Source organism: Achroia grisella, unplaced genomic scaffold (assembly GCF_030625045.1).
Source record: "Achroia grisella isolate CSIRO2021 unplaced genomic scaffold, CSIRO_AGI_Agris_v1 utg783, whole genome shotgun sequence".
In the NCBI taxonomy this organism is placed as follows: domain Eukaryota; kingdom Metazoa; phylum Arthropoda; class Insecta; order Lepidoptera; family Pyralidae; genus Achroia; species Achroia grisella.
The window spans coordinates 1,045,267-1,064,861 of record NW_026713023.1 but is presented as its reverse complement, the minus strand read 5'-3'; the positions used below and the strand labels follow the sequence as shown (position 1 = coordinate 1,064,861).

Below are 19,595 nucleotides of genomic sequence, written 5' to 3'. Positions count from 1 at the left end.
CGCACGCGCAGTCATAGAACCGTTGTCGTTCTAAATATACGCGCCGAATACATGCAGTGACAAATAGTCATAGTAAACAGTGAAATTTTTAGGTTTTATTGTGAAATTTATATACAGGTACGCAATATAAATGTATAATAAGATATATCACTAACTGTATCTTATTTGTTGGTGAATAATATTAAAGAAATTTAAAAAAACTTGACTGAAATTAAATAAAAGAATTACTGAAATTAACCTGTTAACCGTACATTTCATTTACCATTCATACAACCATTCATTTGTGTTTCCTATGTATATATATATATATATATATATAAATGGGGTTGTGCCCGCGATATCGTCCGTGTGTTATAGTGACTTTGACATGAAAAAAGTATATTCAATAATCTAATGCAAAAAAGCAAATGAAAATGTTTCATCGTTCTAGCTTCAAAAATGACGATATTCCATAAAAAATTTCAACCCGTATTTTCTTCAGCCCCTTAAGGGTCATTTGTATAAACTTTGAATGTAATATTTATTTATGTCTATTTATACTTAATCAATACACTAAAAAAAAATTTCAAGCTTCTAACTTAACAATAACGATAATTTCATATAATTTTTCATCTCATTTACATGACAATACTTGAAGTACAAAACTTTAATCTCCCCTATCAAACCCTTACCACCTTTTTTTCGCATTCAAAAGTAGCCTATGCCATTTCTCGGTGTGTAGACTATCTGTGTACCAAATTTCATTTAAATCGCATCAGTAGTTTCGACATGAAAGCAAGCCAAACAGACATAGTTATATTATATATAGTTATATATACGTAAACGAACGTAATATAAGTAAACGAAAACATACATAGTCTTTTAATTTATTTTAAGCATTAATGAAATAAATATATATATGCAATTACGTTTTGTCGTGACGTCCTAGTAACAGAGGTCGCGACCGCTATATGAGGCGTAAATGAACGTGGAATTCCCCGGTTAACAGGTTAAAATAAGATTTAGATAATTGAGTCTGTTTATGTAATTAAAAAAATAAATATATAATCAGTAAAATATGTAAAGGTTTAGGTATATCACAAATGTATGAATCGTGCATGATATCGAACTGCGATCATTGGATCTGCGAGACGGTGTGTTAAACCGCATAACCACCGAGGCAGTCTTATATAATACTAGCTATACTCGCGACTTCGTCCGCGTGGAATTAAACTTTATTTTTCTAAAATAAAAGTAGACTAAGTTACTCCTTATTATATCAGTTACCTGGCAAAAAAAGTCACGACCGAAATCGGTTCAGGCATTTCAGAGATTAGCCGGAACAAACAGACAGACTGATAACATTGTAAAAAATGTTATTTTGGTGTATATACCGTATTTATATTCATATGCATGTAGTAAAAAACGGTTATTCCAATATTACAAACAGACACTCCAATTTTCTTTATATGTATAGATTTAGATATCATTATAAAGAAAAGCTGATAATTAAAGTAATAATATCAGCCGTAGCAACATTATACATACATAGGTCCTTGTATTTGACAATAAAACAATACTGAATTCGGTACATTGTCTTTGTTTTGTTTTGTTTTACACAGTAATTATTTTACTTTGAATACTTAAAATTACTAAACATCATCTTAGCATATAAATATATATTTATTATTGTTAGTGTTATCAGTAGTATGCTATATTTTTACTAGCTGACCCGCAGGTGACCCCCTTTCAGGGGCGGATCGTGAATTTATGGGGCCCTGGACTAAATCTACTTAGGGGCCCTACCGTACCTACCTAATTATTATTCGATTAACAAAATACACCGACCAAAAACAAGCGACCAGAAATTCCCCGTTCCTTTCGATAGACGTGAACTTGCATGTTTTGTTTGAGATCAGAGTTGCCAACCTTATGACAGGTTTAACATTTTAGATATCGTTTCAGCAGAGAGCCGGGGCCCTTTGTATTCTCGGGGCCCTGGGCTGCAGCCCAAAAAGCCGTTAGGCAGATCCGCCCCTGCCCCCTTTCTTAACTATAAATATTAAATACTCATTGGTATAATTAATAAATAAAAGTTACCCAATTATTTATATTTTTTATAAGAATTAACGAATTCGGTCCCGGCGTTCGAGCGTAATGCCCTGACCAAGAGAAATAGGGTGTCATTTACATATTGCGAAATTATATATATATACTAGCTTTTGCCCACGGCTTCGCTCGCGTTAATTTATACCCTTAGGGGTGGAATTTATCAAAATCCTTTCTTAGGGGATGCCTACGTCATAGTAGCTTTATGCAAGCAAAGTCTCAGCCCGATCGTCTTAAAATTGACAAAGTTTCATACAATCTTTCATCCCATATTTTATCCCCTTGGGGGTAGAATTAATCGAAATCCTTTCTTAGCGGATGCCTACGTCATAACATCTACTTGCATGCCAAATTTCAGCCCGATCCGTCCAGTAGTTTGGGCTGTGCGTTGATTATAGTAGTAAATATTTATAACTTCCTTATCATTATTGTTCTACTATAAAGTAGTTATCATCTTCACTTATCTTATTAATTAAGTGCCACAGTCGTGATTCGTCTAAAAAATTACATAGTTGTTAATACTTCTAGCATTAATTGTTTAATTTGATCAAGAAAATTAAATAAATGAATAAACAATAGAATAGAATAGAATAGAATAGAAAATCATTTATTCAAATAAACTTAATTTAAGCACTTTTGAATAGTCATAACAATTTGTTTTTTATCTACCACTCGTTCGGAAAGCTGTCTCATCACAAGAAGAACGAGCAAGAAACTTGTGTTGCTCTTTTAAATAATCCTTGTAAGTTTACATTTACAAGTCGAAACGTGTGAATACAAACTACCAACAAGCACTAATTTTTTGGGTCAAATATAATCATGCAATAAGATTAAATCAGTCGTAGTGATAAGAGCATCCCTACAAGCAGCACTCGTTCACGAGTATGACGGATGAGCCAGCCATCACTGCGCTCGACCATATTTTAGGGAGCCCATTGACCCGGCCCACCACGCCGCCACATGTCTGGACATTTTAGTGAGCATGACTACTCATTCCACACGACCACGTCACAGCTACAAAAATTACTATATGGTAGTTACAGTATTCGCACTTTACATAAGGATGCATGCGGCAATCAATACAAAAGCCGCTACGCTATCATATGATATATGATAGCGTAGCGGCTTTTGTATTGATGCATGAAAGCAGTATGAAAATTAAAATTATAACGTTGTCCGCAAATAAACTTATTCTTGCTATATATTGCTATCATCTATAAATTCATCTATCTTATAATAGGCTTTTTTACATAACATTTGTTTAATATAAGATTTGAATTGCCTCTCTGTAAGATTTAGCGTAGACTGGCAGTTTATTATAGAATCTTACGCAATTACCATAAAATGAATTACTAACTTTGTGTAGACGGCATTTCGGTAAAATTAGCTTATTTTTATTGCGTAAGTTTCTACTTGTACAGTCTTTAAGTTTCTTGAAACTATCTTTTTTCCTTGTATATAATATTTTCATAAATGTACTGTGAGGCAATATAATATACAATTAAATTTAATCTAGACCAGTTTTTCTCAATCTTTTTTGTGTCATGCACCTCTATTGCCTTTCTTGTGCGGTGGCATTAGGTAATATACATAATTTTAATTATTTGATAATGTTTCAATTATTCTCTAAAGAAACTTAAATGATAGGTTTTAGGATGAAATCACTAGTAAATTAATAATAATAATAATAATAATAATCATTTATTCAGCATAAAAAAGCGTACAGATAAAAAAGAAAATTTAAAAACTAATAATTCGCTATGCTGAAAAGGCTTCCACTCAGCAATTTTGGCACTGAAATCTAGTAGTGTCCGGATTCTCCCGTCGAGTCCATTTCCATTGGGTTACACCGGTTTAGAAATAATAATCTCAAGACAAGTCACACAGCGCCATCTCGACCCAAATTAACCTATTAGATAAATGATACAAATACACAGATATTTTTTTGTAAATACATTTTAACATATAAAACACACAGACCGATACAAACAATGATTGTTTGTATTGGTCTCATGAATACAACTTGTGCCGTGATAGGAATTGAACCCGCGACCATCCGAAGTAAGGCGGTGTGCTAAACCGCTAAACCACCGAGGCCGTCGACCGACATTTGAGTAGACATTAGGTATTATTGCCCAGGTAGACTGCATTGGGTCTATATTGGGCTCACCTATTAGAGATGTTGATCAACTTGCATTGTAAGCTGTGCTTCGGTTGAATGATGGAGATCAGGTGGTCAAATTACAGGTTATGAGACATGAGATCTTAATCCCGCGGATTGACAACGAATTACTGATATCACGAGCAACCCCCGTCACGATATCACGAGCAATATCATGATTACATGATAACGTGATGTACGTGTTGTTGTTTATGTTTGTAGGCGATGGTTATCACTTACTGTCTGGTGTACCGTCAGGTCGTTTGCCATCCCATCATCGTCATCATCTGCTTCTTCCTTATCCCATTTATTAGGGATCGGCGTAATATGTTTGACATTCTATTTATATAAAAAATGTAGACAGCAATTATGTTACGAATACATAAAATACTATAACATTCTTAGGCGATAAATCTTATTATTATCGCACTCTGTGGTTTTCCCTACATCAAAGACTTATCTACATTATTTAGTCTATAGTCCATACCGACAAATATTTTTAAATAAGAAATAAATCAATTTATTATATTATATTTATATGTTATCTATAATGAATCTTATTTATTCATAACATACTATTTGAGTATCCCAATACGCTCACAGGAGATATATGTGACTATACAATAATTAAAAGAACAACGTTTTGAAGTTTATACACTATTTAAGTATAATAGATAGATATAATATACTTTTTTTTATAATATAATAATAATAATATAATAGACAATTTACACAGCGCCATCTAGACCCCGGGTCTGCTAGCGACAGTTTGTGTTATGACTATTAATAACTAATACAAATACATAGTAAACAACCGACCGATACAAACAATCATACTCATTAATATAAATGTTTGTGCCATGCGAGGAATCAAACCCACAATAATAAATTATATACTAAAAAAAACAGATATAATATAATAAATAAAATGTATATAAATACTAATAGAATAAAAATTATATTGCATATACTTACATTACCTACATAATGTACTGTCATCCTAAGAAAATTACATTCTAATTATAATAAGTCTAGTTCTGGAAATCGATTAAAGACAATAATTAACTTTTGAGTAGACTCAGTGCAATAGAAATGGGAGCCTGCTTTTGCTAGCTCTGTTCATCTCCATGGAACATCAAATAAGGCTCGTATGCTTGGTTATACGTAATTATGGGCAGATGGAATGGCTATGGATGATAGTATCGCACGGTCACATTAATCCGAGAGATATCATTAAGTTTGCACCTTGCCAAGACCCAGCGTCACGTCAAATATTTACTGTGATAGTTAACAGTACCTCTGACATTTCCCTGGATGGGGAAAGGCATTGTTAGTAATGAAAAACAGAAGCCCGCTTGCTAAAAATTTACCATGTTAGGTCGACCTCCACGCGGTCCTCCCTGGAAACCAACGTGATTTATTCCTGGTGAATTCGTCACGATGGGCTAACTGACCTAACTTCACGCTCATCCTATCATCCTCCACTGGTGCCCCGCCAGCGTAAACCGTTAGCGCAGGTGTGTGCATTATTTCATTATAGTCCATAAAAAACATCACCCTGGACTATCGTGGTAATTTTCCACTTACCAATATTGATTGAGGTCAGGTAGCCAATCATAACAAGTAAAGTAAGTTGGCCCATGATAAAATGATTTTATCATCCTCCACTGGTGGCCGCCAGCGTAATCCGTTAGCGCAGACGGGAGCATCATTCCATTATCATTAAAAAAATACCTCTGACTACACATCTGAAATTCGTGAAGGGTACATTATATTTTTAATTTGTTACAGATAAAAAATGGAGCCACTAGTTGTGAATGTTGTTTATTTCTACCCGAAAGAGAACGCAGAATCACATAATACAAGCAGGTAAGTTGTATTAAAAACAACCGACGAACGAACGACAAATACATATGTATGTTACATCTGTTCATACATACTAACCTACATATAACACGCAATATTTATGAAATATGTTTTACTAGCTAGTCGCCTCGGCTTTGCACGGGTTTACATGTATTATATATAAAATCCTTTCTCTTGAATCACTCTATGTATTAAAAAATAAACCTCTTCAAAATCCGTTGCGTAGTTTTAAAGATTTAAGCATACATAGGGACAGACAGCGACAGCGACTTTATTTTATACTATGTAATGTAGTACGTTTTAGATATTGTATAAGTTAAAGAAATTATTTTGTGTATTAGTATTTCAGTAATGCCATTTGCGTCGGATTTTTCGTGGCTTTTTAACGATAAATTCATTGATCAGACCTTGAGTGTGACCTCAAAATAATTTATTCTCTTCGTTCATCTGTTTCGATTTTAATGTTAAGTTAACGGCGATTATGGTGGTAAATAATGATATAATAAATAAATAACAGACGTCCTTAGCTGGACTAGACACAAAATTAGATCGATTTGCCAGTTACAAAATCAGGATAATTTTACTTTTTGCGGTTATTTGAATTCTAAGCTTATCTTGGTTATTTTTACGTTCGCGCTATATAATGTCGGCTTGACATTCAGGAAACTTTTTTACACACTAACGTCTCTAATAACACGATTTTGACAAACTTTCAAACTGTTCAAACTAAACACTGTCACTTTAAAGTATGTAATACTAGCAGACCCGCCCAACTTCGTCTGCATAACACTTTACATTTATCATTATATTTCGCCCAATTTACATAATATCCGTTTAAGTTGTAGCCTATGTGTTATTCTGTCGTTACGTTACAAGCTACGTTACTGGAAAGTTTCATCAAAATCCGTTGAGTAGTTTTTACGTGACATAACAACAAAACAAACATCCGTCCATTCATACCCACAAATATTTGCGATTATAATATACGCGGTTTTTGTGAAATCTGTTTTTTGAAAGGGAAACGAGCTGATGGCCCATGTGTTAAGAAGCTGTTACCGTGGCATACAGACAGAAACAGCAGTATCACGTTAACATGCGACACTTATAAGATCACACAGGCGTTGCCATTTACTAAGACTAAGATGTCATGCTCCTTATCCAGTAATTTTAGTAACTGTCGTCGGTTTTACAATACAATACTTCAATCTTTCAAACATATTTGCTACAAAGCTACAAGTAAAGCAATACAGCGGATGGATAAAGAAATCCTTGATGTGTAAGATAAAAAAATACTATACATAGCATTTTTTTATCGTAACCAATGCCAACTGTGTTTTTGTAAACATGCACATACTTTTATATGAAATATAAAGAAGCATTATAAGAAAAACAAATGCAGATAGCAACTTGGGATACATTAAAATCTACCAAAGACTTTATGACGCAGGAAAAGAGAAAATAATTTCCGTTTATTTTGTACTTTAGTAATATGAGCATAAGTTTATAATATACAGATGTATTCGTATTGCGGTCTCAACACAGAAGTTAATCATTTATTTATTTATATTGTAGATTTAAAAAAACTATGTATATCAATTTATATTTCTGTCTCCACTAAAGGAAACACTGACATAAATCCAAAATTAAACAAGAGCCGGTAATATACTCGGTCCCTGCCACTTTGAATTCAACAAAATGTGGGAATGTCAAGCGTTGCGTATTCACCGTGACATTGACAGTCGATAATGCCTCTGCCTACACCCTCTGGGATTCTAGCGAGATATATGACGTATCAGGAAGAGTATCTCGATCTGTCATTGTAGGTGGGCGTTGAGAATAAAGATGAAGATGTGAAATAATAGACGGTAGAAATGTAAATTAGATTTTACTTGATAGTTATCAATAAGTAATCAATTATAACCAATAATACTATTCTAAAACTAAAAACATTGAACGCGTACAGTTCCCAAGCAGGTGTTGTCTCGGCTGCTGCTCGCAGTTCACTGAGACAACACTTTTCTGTTCATCGCCCGGAATTCGTAGTGCCATCTAGCGGCACTTGCGTTCTATAATAATTGTATTAAGGATGTAATAACCGAATATTGCGCCATATAATATATTTTTGTAGATATGAAGTGGTGAATGATGAAAATCCTACAACAGTAGTCCGCCGCGGACAACCCTTCAACGGCGTGGTGCGGTTCGACAGGTCCTACGATGAGGAAACAGATATAATACAACTCGTGTTCACGCTAGGTACGTTACTTTTATATAAAATAAGCAAATTTTAATTTTCTCTTAATTTTCGCTGGCGGAGCACCAGTGGAAGATGATAAGATGAGCATAAGGTCAGGCCAGTTAGCCCATCGTGACAAATTCACCAAGAATTTATCTGAAATGGTACATTGCTAGAAATAAGATCATCAATCCATATTACTAACAATCCCCTTTAAGCATTAAACTTATTTTAAAAATCTGTATTTTACTTACTTTTATTTTTTAGAGAACAAACCACAAATGGATACTCAGGGATCCATGTTCCTAAGCTCAGACGCGATATCAGACAACAACTCCTGGAGTGCGAAACTAACTCAAGTGCAAGGAGAGGATCTGTCTTTTGAGGTGAGTTAGTAATAATGTGATTTATCATCATTACATACTATTGAATACAAATGTTTGCACCGTGCGAGGAATCAAACCCGCGACCATCGGAATAAAACGGTGTGCTAAACCGCTGACCACCACGGCCGTCAAATTACTTTACTGTACTTTATTTAATTAATTAATTCAGGCTACTAATGGCCTTATTATAAATACCTTATAGACTAATATATATATATATGAAATAATAATGTAAACATATACATAGTAATAGCTGTGCCCGCGGTTTCACTTGCATGAAATTTATAGCCTATATGTTATTCTGATGTATAAGCTGCTATTACTGTAAAGTTTCATCAAAATCCGTACACCAGGAAATAAGCACGACGATTTCAAGGAGGCATCCCATAGTGATTGAATTTACATGGTAGATCAATACCATTGGTTCTGGATTTAACGTATACGAAAAGTTCACTTCAAAAACTGGTGTACATATGTACCTATATAATTTTTCTTCCGGTTAATCATGACATAGGTTAACCTCTGAATTTCACGAAGTTGAGTAGAAAATAGTTCTTTATTTATTGATATTTTCGGGACGAGGTCGCAGCAACAGCGGTTGTTGATAAATATAGTTCACAACTCAAACACATTAATTAAATGGAGATTTTTCACAGTTCAAACACTATTAGCGACAAAAAAATAGAACGTGTTACATTATTGTTATAAAACAATATGTACAATCAATTGACTCTCTCGTATTTATTTATTTTGTAGGTGTATTATAAATATAACTATATATTATAGTTAACTTCTAATAAATAACTTGTTTAGTAGTATTTGGTCTCTAATGTCTTAAATAATCTTTAAGAGAAAATACATATGACGATGTATATACTATAGAAGAGCAGGATGTACCTGACACAGGAATTGCTATGCTTACTTTATTTACTACTCATCCCAACACTGTGTTATTGTATTCAAACTGTTTTTTAAAGTAAACATTATTTCTTACAACATGTAGTATATATGTATGTATATATATATATATATCCCTAATATAAGTATGTATATCTAGTTGTATAATAAATAGTCTTATGCGTGCCACCTACCCTATTCTATGTACATAAGTCCTCTCTTCTAGGTTGTCAGTAAGAGATTACATTTAGCGATAAGACCGCCTTTTGTTATTATTTTACTATTTACTGTATTTACTTATTATTTTATGTGTACACAATAAAGAGTTTTATTGTTATTATTATTATTATTTTCAACTATATAACTTTTTTTTGTTGCTATGACTTGAAATAAATAATTTAAAATATATATCTTGTACAGTATCGTAACGGGATATTTACCAGGACATTATTGTTTAAACATTTCAGATATCTCGATGTTCGTAAAAGCCCCTGTCAGCATCATGACGAATATCCCACTTACATAATGTGTTATACACATAATGAATTTAAAATTTTAATTTAAACGTTTGAACAAATAATCTACCTGTAGTCACTGGATACACATGTAAAATGATAAAGTTGCATAATATTTTTTTAATTAAAATATAAAATTTTTTTACCAGGTATTTACTCCGGTATACGTCCCCATAGGTTCATGGACGCTCCGAGTGGTCACCAGGTTGAGAGACTCTATAGAGCGCCAAATATACGTCTTCGATCAGGATATCTACATTCTGTTCAATCCTTGGAACCCTGGTAAGTTATTTCTCTAATTTATTTATTCAGTATTCATTATTTATTTATTTTATAGCATAATTGATAAAGTGTTGTGTGAATGCATTTTCTTTAACATGTGTTATATTATACAAATGTTGAAAAATTCATTCAAGCTGCTGATATGTGAGACAGAGATTCATGCTGACAACTTTGTTAAAAACTTTTTTTAATTTGAAGTAAATCTTCATAGATTCGACCGGGGTATTGGGGACATATGTATGTGAGATTCATACTCACTTAAAACTCTACGGAGTTTCTCGGTACGCCAATGCGATATCCCACGGGAAGACTTTTGCATTCTATCGCAACTGTTGTAGCGGCGACACGCTCTGTGAAATGTATAGCACTGAATTTCCCTCATTTTTTAATCTTAAAAACCTTAAACCATCTTGGTTAAAAGATGTGTGGAAGGTACGTGGGAACATAAATAACCTTAAAACCTTCTTAAAATTATGTTTAGCAAGTACGCGGGAATATGCACGTATCTTCTCTGAACCTGTTTTACAGAGAGCACTCGCTCATGCGTGGACTCTTTAAAGTTTTGTTTATAGAGATTGTAGGAACTTTGTAAAAGGCAATACTTTAGTAACTAATATTAGTATAATGCTCAATAGGAATCACCAAGAAAAATCTGTTTTACTAATCAACCACTTTCTTTGCAGATGACCAAACATACATGGAAGATTGTAATTTACTGCAGGAATACGTCTTGAACGACGTTGGAAAGGTTTGGGTGGGATCCACGAAGTCAGCAAGCGGAAAGCCCTGGGTCTATGGACAGTTCGATGCATCAGTTCTGCCGGCTTGCATGTTTATATTGGACAGAGCTCAAGTACCATTCTATCAGTTAGTGTACATATTACGTGCAATTAGTTTATTTTCACCAGAGATAGACTGTAAAAAATCGTCTGAGACTGAGGTACTGTGCGTACCTCAGTTACCATAAGACCGTATACTTTTTTTTACCATAAGACAATTTACTTTGGAAGCTGTTTCGGTTATGGGGTTAGGCTGTGAAATAAGAGGCATGTTTTGTCTATGAACTATTTTATCAACATAACAGTGAACTAAAATCTACGAAGATAATTGACTTGAATGAAAATTAAATTTGACACAAAATTTGTAAAATGTATATAACATTTGCCGCGTTTCCCAGATTTGTTTTAACCATAAGATTATAATAACAACAATAATAATTTAAAATTTATTTATTTTCATGTATATAGGCGACGGTTACCGTGTACCATCATCATCGAATATCGAGAATATTCGAAAGGAAGAAAATTCCATGACTGGCAAATGTTTTAAAAGGGTCTAATTTTAATATTAGCAATTTCTTTTCTATTATAACAATGCAACCTCTTTCTTCTTAGGCGTGGAGACCCAATTAAACTGACTCGTGCCATCTCCCGTATTGTGAACTCCAATGATGATGCTGGGGTGCTAGTCGGTCGATGGAGTGGGCAGTACGAAGATGGTACATCGCCGTCCGAGTGGACCGGATCTGTGGATATACTTCAACAATATTTTGAGACGCAGCAAGGAGTAAGATACGGCCAATGTTGGGTATTCTCCAGCGTTGTCACAACAGGTCTGTAACATTAGTTAGAAAACGTCATTTAGGATATTCATACCCGGAGTCTGTTAATTTAGACGGACTCTGTGGTATAGCGATTATCCAACACCGTCTTACTTCCAATGGTAGCAGCGGGTTTAATTTTTCACATACAATCATTTATATATAGTATATGAGTGTGATTATCGTGAGTTCACAAAACTTCGTGTCTCAATTTATATTCTTGACTTTCTGGTAATGGAAAATTGTGCAATCTATTTTATTTTGCCAGTATGTCGTGCTCTGGGCATCCCATGTCGCTCGGTAACCAACTTCGTATCAGCGCACGACGCCAACAATTCCTTGAGTGTTGACAAATATTACACTGAGCATATGGAGGAGTTGGACTTCGATCCTAACAATCCTAGAGGCGCTGACTCCATCTGGAACTATCACGTGTGGAATGATGTCTGGATGGCGAGACCTGATCTCCCAGAAGGTAATGTCTTACTTTTTTATTTCCTGACACATCACATTGCTTAGCGATGACCTGTCTAGACGTAAAGTGGACGAATGGGTAAGCCTTTATACCTTCTTTATCGTTTTGGTATCAATGCCTGCAGTGTTCTGTCTTTGCACATATCCATCTTTCTTTATTCGCTTCTAACTATTTCTCAAGTCCACTAATCTGTAGTGCGCATCTTTTCCGACATACTGGGAAATTTAATAATTTTATTTAATCATTCATCAGCAATAGAAACATGATTCGGATTCATATTCATCTCATTATCTTCCACTACTGCCCCTTTAGCTTGTACCGTTAGAACAGGTAGGTGAACTATTCCATTACCATTCGTCCAAAAAAGTAGCATTGATAAGCGATTGTATATTATGCAAATTCAATATGCTTCTTAAAAATCCAATCAGGATATGGTGGTTGGCAAGCCATTGATGCAACACCACAAGAGACTTCATCAGGATTCTACCAGTGCGGTCCGGCTCCTTTAGAAGCTATAAAGCAAGGAGTCCTGGGTGTGTCACACGACGTGGAGTTTATGTTGTCGTGTGTTAATGCTGATCTGTTGCGCTGGAGAGTTGACCCTTATGCTGAATCTGGGTATTCAGTAGTTGACACTAATGATTATCAGTAAGTATATAATTATGCCCACTTCTTTAAAAGATGACACGGATAAAGTTTAGTTAATTGTGTTATGGTATTACTTTGTAACTAGGTTTGATTGTATTGTAAGTTAAAAACAGGGAAACTGTACACAGTCCGTTCATATTGTGTAATTCTCTAACTCTGTCACAAAATTCTTTCTGAAGACAGACGGTTACATTAGCCATGGAGGATGGTAAGATTGTAATGCCCAAGGAAGTATTATGCGGAAATTGAATTGATATGGTAAATTTGCTAACTATGATGCCATTGGTATTAATAACGAAGAATTCCTTCACCGCTCCAAGTTAGTTAGTTAATGGTGTTACTTATCGTTTATTGTAGTCCATGAAATCATGAAATTATATATTTTGATCATTCGAAGTTTAAGACGTGATTGTAAAGGTCTTTATTAATGTCATAGTAAAATTAAACGTCACGCACCCAAATCTGAGGATAGAAATCTTAATTACCTTGTATATTGTGTATGTGTGTAATATACTTAAGTTATATATTGCTTACAGCGTTGGCCGCATGATCCTGACCAAGAAGCCATTCGTGTTTGATCCCATCGGTGATGAAGACCGCGAAGACATTACCGACCAGTACAAGTACAGAGAGGGCACCGTCTCCGAACGTATCGCCCTCATGAACGGAATACGGTTCTCGGAAAGAGCTAAGAGGTTAGTGAAAGAGCAACCAATACTATACTCAACATGACACAATGACAAAGGACTTATCCTTCGTGTGGAATTAATCCACCATTGTACTCCTTTATTTTCTAAGTCATGTGTTCTTTCATACATGATCTGTACAATAAAGAATTACAAACAAACTAACTCCTCTGATTTATATTTCACCTATTAAGTAAGGGTCACTACAAGATGATTTTGAGCTAAAGCATCGTCATCTATGTAGTTGACACTGTCGATTTTATAAGTATTTTTGTTGAGTTCCCTGAGGGAAAATAAAACATGGTAAGATCCCGTTATTTACTAATTATACTTATAAATAATGACCGCGTCAAAGTTAAAACTGTCGAAATTTTCTTCTTTCGGTCAGGTACGAGTTTAAATTTTAAAGAGTTTAATTATTACTATTAAATTAATGTGAGCTAACAAATGGTTATTTTCAGGTATTACTCGTTGGCTAGCAACCTCGCAAGTGACGTCACATTCAAGCTACGCGAGCTGGACAGCGTACCAATTGGCCAGGACTTCAGTGTCGTTGTTGACATACAAAACAATTCTGATGAGGTAACTACGTAATAAATTATTTCACTCTATGTGGTAAAATCAAAATGTTTACAATGTATCTTTGTAAACATTAAATTTTATTTATCTACCCGGACATGTGAGTCGAAAATTGTGAGTTTGGCTGATATTAAAACATTTGTGTCAATTTTATTTTGACTTTATTTAATTGACTTTACGACTTCACTAGTATTTTCTTTGATTAATGTATTTGGGCTATTGTCATGTGCTTTAGATTTATAGCCCTGCGATCTACTTAGATCTATTGTGATCACCCTTATTCAAAGACCTGTCTGTGAAGGATATTCTTAGGTGTGATGGTTTTTATCTCCTCAGGATAGACTGCGTATTCGGCAGTAAGTTTCCCGTTTGTTACACTGGATTTCAATAAGCTTATGAACAGGAAGGCATCTGAAGTGTTGTTATTGTCTCTATCTACCCACTCTGAGATTACAGTGCTGATTATAGGTTCCCCGGACAGACGATATTAAATCATTATCATAATTATCATATTGATGTACCCATACATTGTATTGTACTTATATTTAATATTTTTCTCAGGAACGCAACATAAAGGTATCTCTATCCGCCTTCAGTGTGTTCTACAATGGTGTCAGAGCTGATGTCGTTAAGAAAGTTGAAGGGAGGATCTTCATAGCACCAAATACGAGTAAGTATCTATTTCTTTTAATATTCGTATATATAATAACATTTTTTACAATTTTTGTCGGTCGGTCTGTTTGTTAGAGAGAAGTATGAAAGTGGCACCGGTGTCAGAGAGGTTGAAGAGTAATCGTCTATCATGGTATGGACATGTAATGCGTAGGAACGAGGATAATATTTTAAGAAAGGTGTTACATATGAATGTGGATGGTTATAAGGACAGAGGAAGGCCGAAAAAGAGATGGATGGACTCTGTGAAAGATGATATGGTAAGAAAGGAAGTAAAAAACGCGATGACTGCGAACAGGGATGAATGGAAGCGAAAAACATATTACGCCGACCCCAAATAAATGGGATAAGGAAGAAGCAGATGATGATGATGATGGTCTGTTTGTTCCGGCTAATCTCTGAAATGGCTGGACCGATTTTGACGGGACTTTTTTGGCAGGTAGCTGATGTAATAACTTGAGCTACTTTTATTTTAGGAAAATAAATTTATATTCCACGCGGACGAAGTCGCGGGTTCAGCTAGTATTATAATATAGATACTATTGTCTTAAAGCTAACAATTATAAATTCCAGGTGAAGAAATAAGCATACAAGTAACAGCGAGTGAGTATTTACCGAAGTTAGTGGAGTACTGCAACATGAAGATATCGGCGATGGTGATAGTTGAAGAGACCAAGCAGTCCTGGGCAGATAATGATGACTTCCACATAATCAGACCCAACATTAATATTCAGGTACATTTTATATCTTTACATAGTATATTTGAATTTGAATTTTGAATTTTATAAAATGAAGTCGCTTACGCTCTGTATCAGTATTTATCTTTTGAACTACGCAACGATTTTAATACCGTTTTCGGCATAGTGATGATAGAGTGATTCAAAACGAAGGTCTTGTATTATCTATACATATAAATAAAATTGGAGTGTCTGGTTGTAATATTGAAATAACCGTTTCTTACTACATGCATATGTATAAAAATAAATACGGTACATATAACAAAATAACATGTTTTACAATTTTTGTCTGTTTGTTTCGGCTAATCTTTGAAATGGCTGGACCGATTTTGATAGGATAGGTGTTTTCTATGTATAATATGTACGTATTTACGAAAGAAAATCTATGCATTTGTCTAAGTTACCTAGCACCCATAACACAAGTTTTAGCTAGCTTAACTTGGGACTAGGGGGCGCTGTGCGTTACTGTCCTAAGAGGTACAGCATAGTAGGTATTTCCGTTTAATGAAGGTCTGATGCTTGGGAAACCAAACACTGCGGTGCTCTCATTCGTCGATCTATTAGAGATACCCCTCAACTGGCGAGTGAAGCTTCGGGTTTGACGGGTCATACCCGAACATGCTCTTGTTGGCCATCATAGTGATAGTAAAGCATGAGTATAGGATTACAATAGATTACATTAACATCTCCGATCTATGCCCCGTCCAATTCAAACGGGGATTGAAATTACGACGGCCTAAGCCGAGGTTCGAACTCCTAGCGACTCGGACTAAGTCGTATCCGTAAGAAGGGAGTAGGCCTCCAGCCGCTTCGTAAGTCCTTCCGCGGAGTTTCATCTGCGCTCGCCCGGTGAAGCTGTAAAGGCCAGCTGCGGCTAACAGCATTAGAGTAGTCCGAAAAAAAAATTCATTATTACTTATTTCAGTTCAATGAAGACTTGATGTTCTGGCAACCAGCCACTGCGGTGCTGTCATTCGACAATCCATTGGAGTTCACTCTGACCGGTTGTGAGTGCAGGCTGGCATCTTCAGGTATATCAGGCCGCACTCTTCGCCTTCCTGTTGGAGATGTCGACCCTCAGGGTCAGTTCGCTGTTGAAATACCCATCCAGCCTAGCGTAAGTAACCCTTTTAAATAATAATACCCTAGGATAACTCATACAGAGCCATCTAGTGTCTAGCTAAGCAGAGTTTCTATTATGTGTACTAGACAACTGATATACTTACATTTCTGTAAATACACACTCTGACAATTACAAACAATCATACTCATGAATAGAAATGTTTTCATCGTATAAGAAACCGTATTTACGACCGTCGGAAGCAAAACGGTGTCATACCGAAACTGCTAGACCACTGAGGCAAAATTTCTTCAAAATATTGAATGAAAGTAATATTAATTATAAATATTATTGTCAGTGTTGTGACCTAGTTCTTTGTTTTTTAATTATACTCTTTATTGCAGTGGGAAGGAGATTGTTAGTAATAGGGTCTAGTCTCTATTGCTAGTAATATATTACTAGGAATTAGGTCGACCTCCATGCGGTTCCCCCTGGAAACCATCGTGGTTAATTCCTGGTAATTTCATCACGATGGGCAAACTGACCTGACCTCATATCTTATCATCCTCCATTGCTGCCGCGTCAGCGAAAATCGTTAAAGCAGGCGGACATTCCATTAGCATATATTTAAAATAAAACTAATATATATTTAAAATAAAACTGTAGTAAATAGTAAATTTATGTTACCTAAGTTTACTACTCGGACTTAAAAAGGAAGGTCGCCAAATTATTATAGCAATTTATAATTTTGACTGACTCCACCACTGCATTATGGTTTCCATGGGGGACAGAGTGGAGTTCAACCTGATGCATTGCTGCTTGTACTCATAATACCCTCCATTTTAATGGTAATTTTCTAGAAGTTGTAATCCCTATCATTAATTGAACATAAATTTCCACAGAGACTGGGTAATGTTAACTTCGTGGCGACATTCACATCGGCTGAACTAAAGGATGTACATGGCGCCGCTAGCGTGGAGGTGTATGATGGATAAAACGCTTTACTTTTTATGTTTAATACAAGAAGACCCAAAATCAATTCATTTAATAATGCAATTTATTTTGTATGCAGTCAATTTGATCGAACAAACAAAATACAATAAAGATTAATTAATTTGGATATCATTTGATATTATATTTAATTATGTATGTGTAAGTGTTGCCATTTCAAGATACTCAAAACTATATTTAAATAATAAAATAAAATGGAATGGCATGGCAACGAATATTTTACTATTTAAAAAAACAAGGGAAGGCAAAAGACTGGACACAGTTTTCGTTTTCCTGGAGAAATAGCCCCGGATTCTTCTAGTATTGATTTGAAGAATCCTGGGTTCGTTTGCTCCATTTGTACCGTAGGGTGCATAGATATCTTCTGCGTAAGCGCAATACATGCTAGGTCTCGCCATCATTTCCCATCAGGTAACACCAAACGCAAACCCATACACAATAAAAAAAGAGAAATATTCTGTAGAACTAGGGTTGCCATCTCGAAAAATTGGTAACCAAAACAAGACCCGTGAAAACACTAGATTTTAAAGTCACGAGACACCGTCGAGAACCCGGACATGTCAACAGGTTATTTTTAGACATAATCAGTGTGATAAAAAATAATTAAGAATGTCATAAATCATTTATTTAAATGTGCCTAACAAAACAGAATCTTATTACAGTTTGCTACATTGTCTTAATAATCAGTTAGATTGTTTTTGTTCTTAAAACAAAACGCAAATTACATTACCCCGGACGCTCCCCGGATGCCCTTTAAACTAGGACAAATCCGCTACCTACCTATAAGAACCGTGTTTTAATATTATTGTCGCCCATTGGTTCATATAATGACATAGAATTAAACAGTCAAAAAGTAAAATTTTAAGTTTAAGTGCTTGCTATTATCACAGATTATCTATTATATTCTATTGAACCAGATTAGTGCTGTACTCCCATTGTCTATGTAGATATAAATTAATGATAATTATTTTACTTTACAATGTATATTTTTACATTCAAACGTGTATTAAAGTTCTATTTTATATTACATGATGGTATTTATAATTGTTTACTAGCTGTGCCCGCGGTTACACGTGAAATTTATAACCTATGTTATTCTGAGTTTCATCGAAATCCGTTTAATAGTTTCTATGTGAAAGAGTAATAAACATCCATCATCCATACTCACAAACTTTCACATTTATCATATTAGTAAGATAATTTTGTAAATAGATCATGCAATTTATGTAACGTATAATAATGCGAACTTGCCGTGATTAAAAATATGACCTAGTGAATGTTACTGCCAGAATTCGACTCTAAAGGTCGTGAGTTCAAATTTGGTCGATACCAAACAAACTTTATATGAATTCATACTCTACTTTCTGGTGAAAAATCAAATTAACACCAGAGGCGACATATAGTCGTATATATATCGTGAAACGTCAAGTGTTCTATTCAACTTAACGCCAGTAGTTCTGACAACCACATGCGAGACAACAGTCATGATGGTAAATTACTTTCGCTACTTTCTTCACTAGATATAAACATTTTTTTTAATAAAATAAAAAAAATAAAGTTAAATAAAAGTAGCCGAAGCTACTCTTTATAACATTAGACAAACACAGATAGACAGATATAAAAAATTTAATTAACTATTTCATGTATGTACCGTATATACTTACATATACATCTAGTGAAAAGCTGTTAATTTGAA

General features: G+C 34.7%; 1 protein-coding gene across 1 annotated transcript; it reads left to right on the top strand.

The window, feature by feature from the left end:
• Nucleotides 1–6,035: 6,035 nt before the first annotated feature.
• LOC131851448 (hemocyte protein-glutamine gamma-glutamyltransferase-like) lies at nucleotides 6,036–17,894 on the top strand. Its single transcript, XM_059201950.1, has 14 exons — nucleotides 6,036–6,118; nucleotides 8,244–8,371; nucleotides 8,619–8,737; nucleotides 10,299–10,431; nucleotides 11,115–11,298; nucleotides 11,826–12,043; nucleotides 12,300–12,506; nucleotides 12,935–13,154; nucleotides 13,691–13,849; nucleotides 14,302–14,422; nucleotides 14,981–15,089; nucleotides 15,665–15,825; nucleotides 16,754–16,945; nucleotides 17,791–17,894. The coding sequence occupies exons 1-14, from the start codon at nucleotides 6,048–6,050 to the stop codon at nucleotides 17,881–17,883; spliced, it is 2,115 nt and encodes a 704-aa protein (XP_059057933.1). The 5' UTR covers nucleotides 6,036–6,047; the 3' UTR covers nucleotides 17,884–17,894.
• The last annotated feature ends 1,701 nt before the right edge of the window (nucleotides 17,895–19,595 follow it).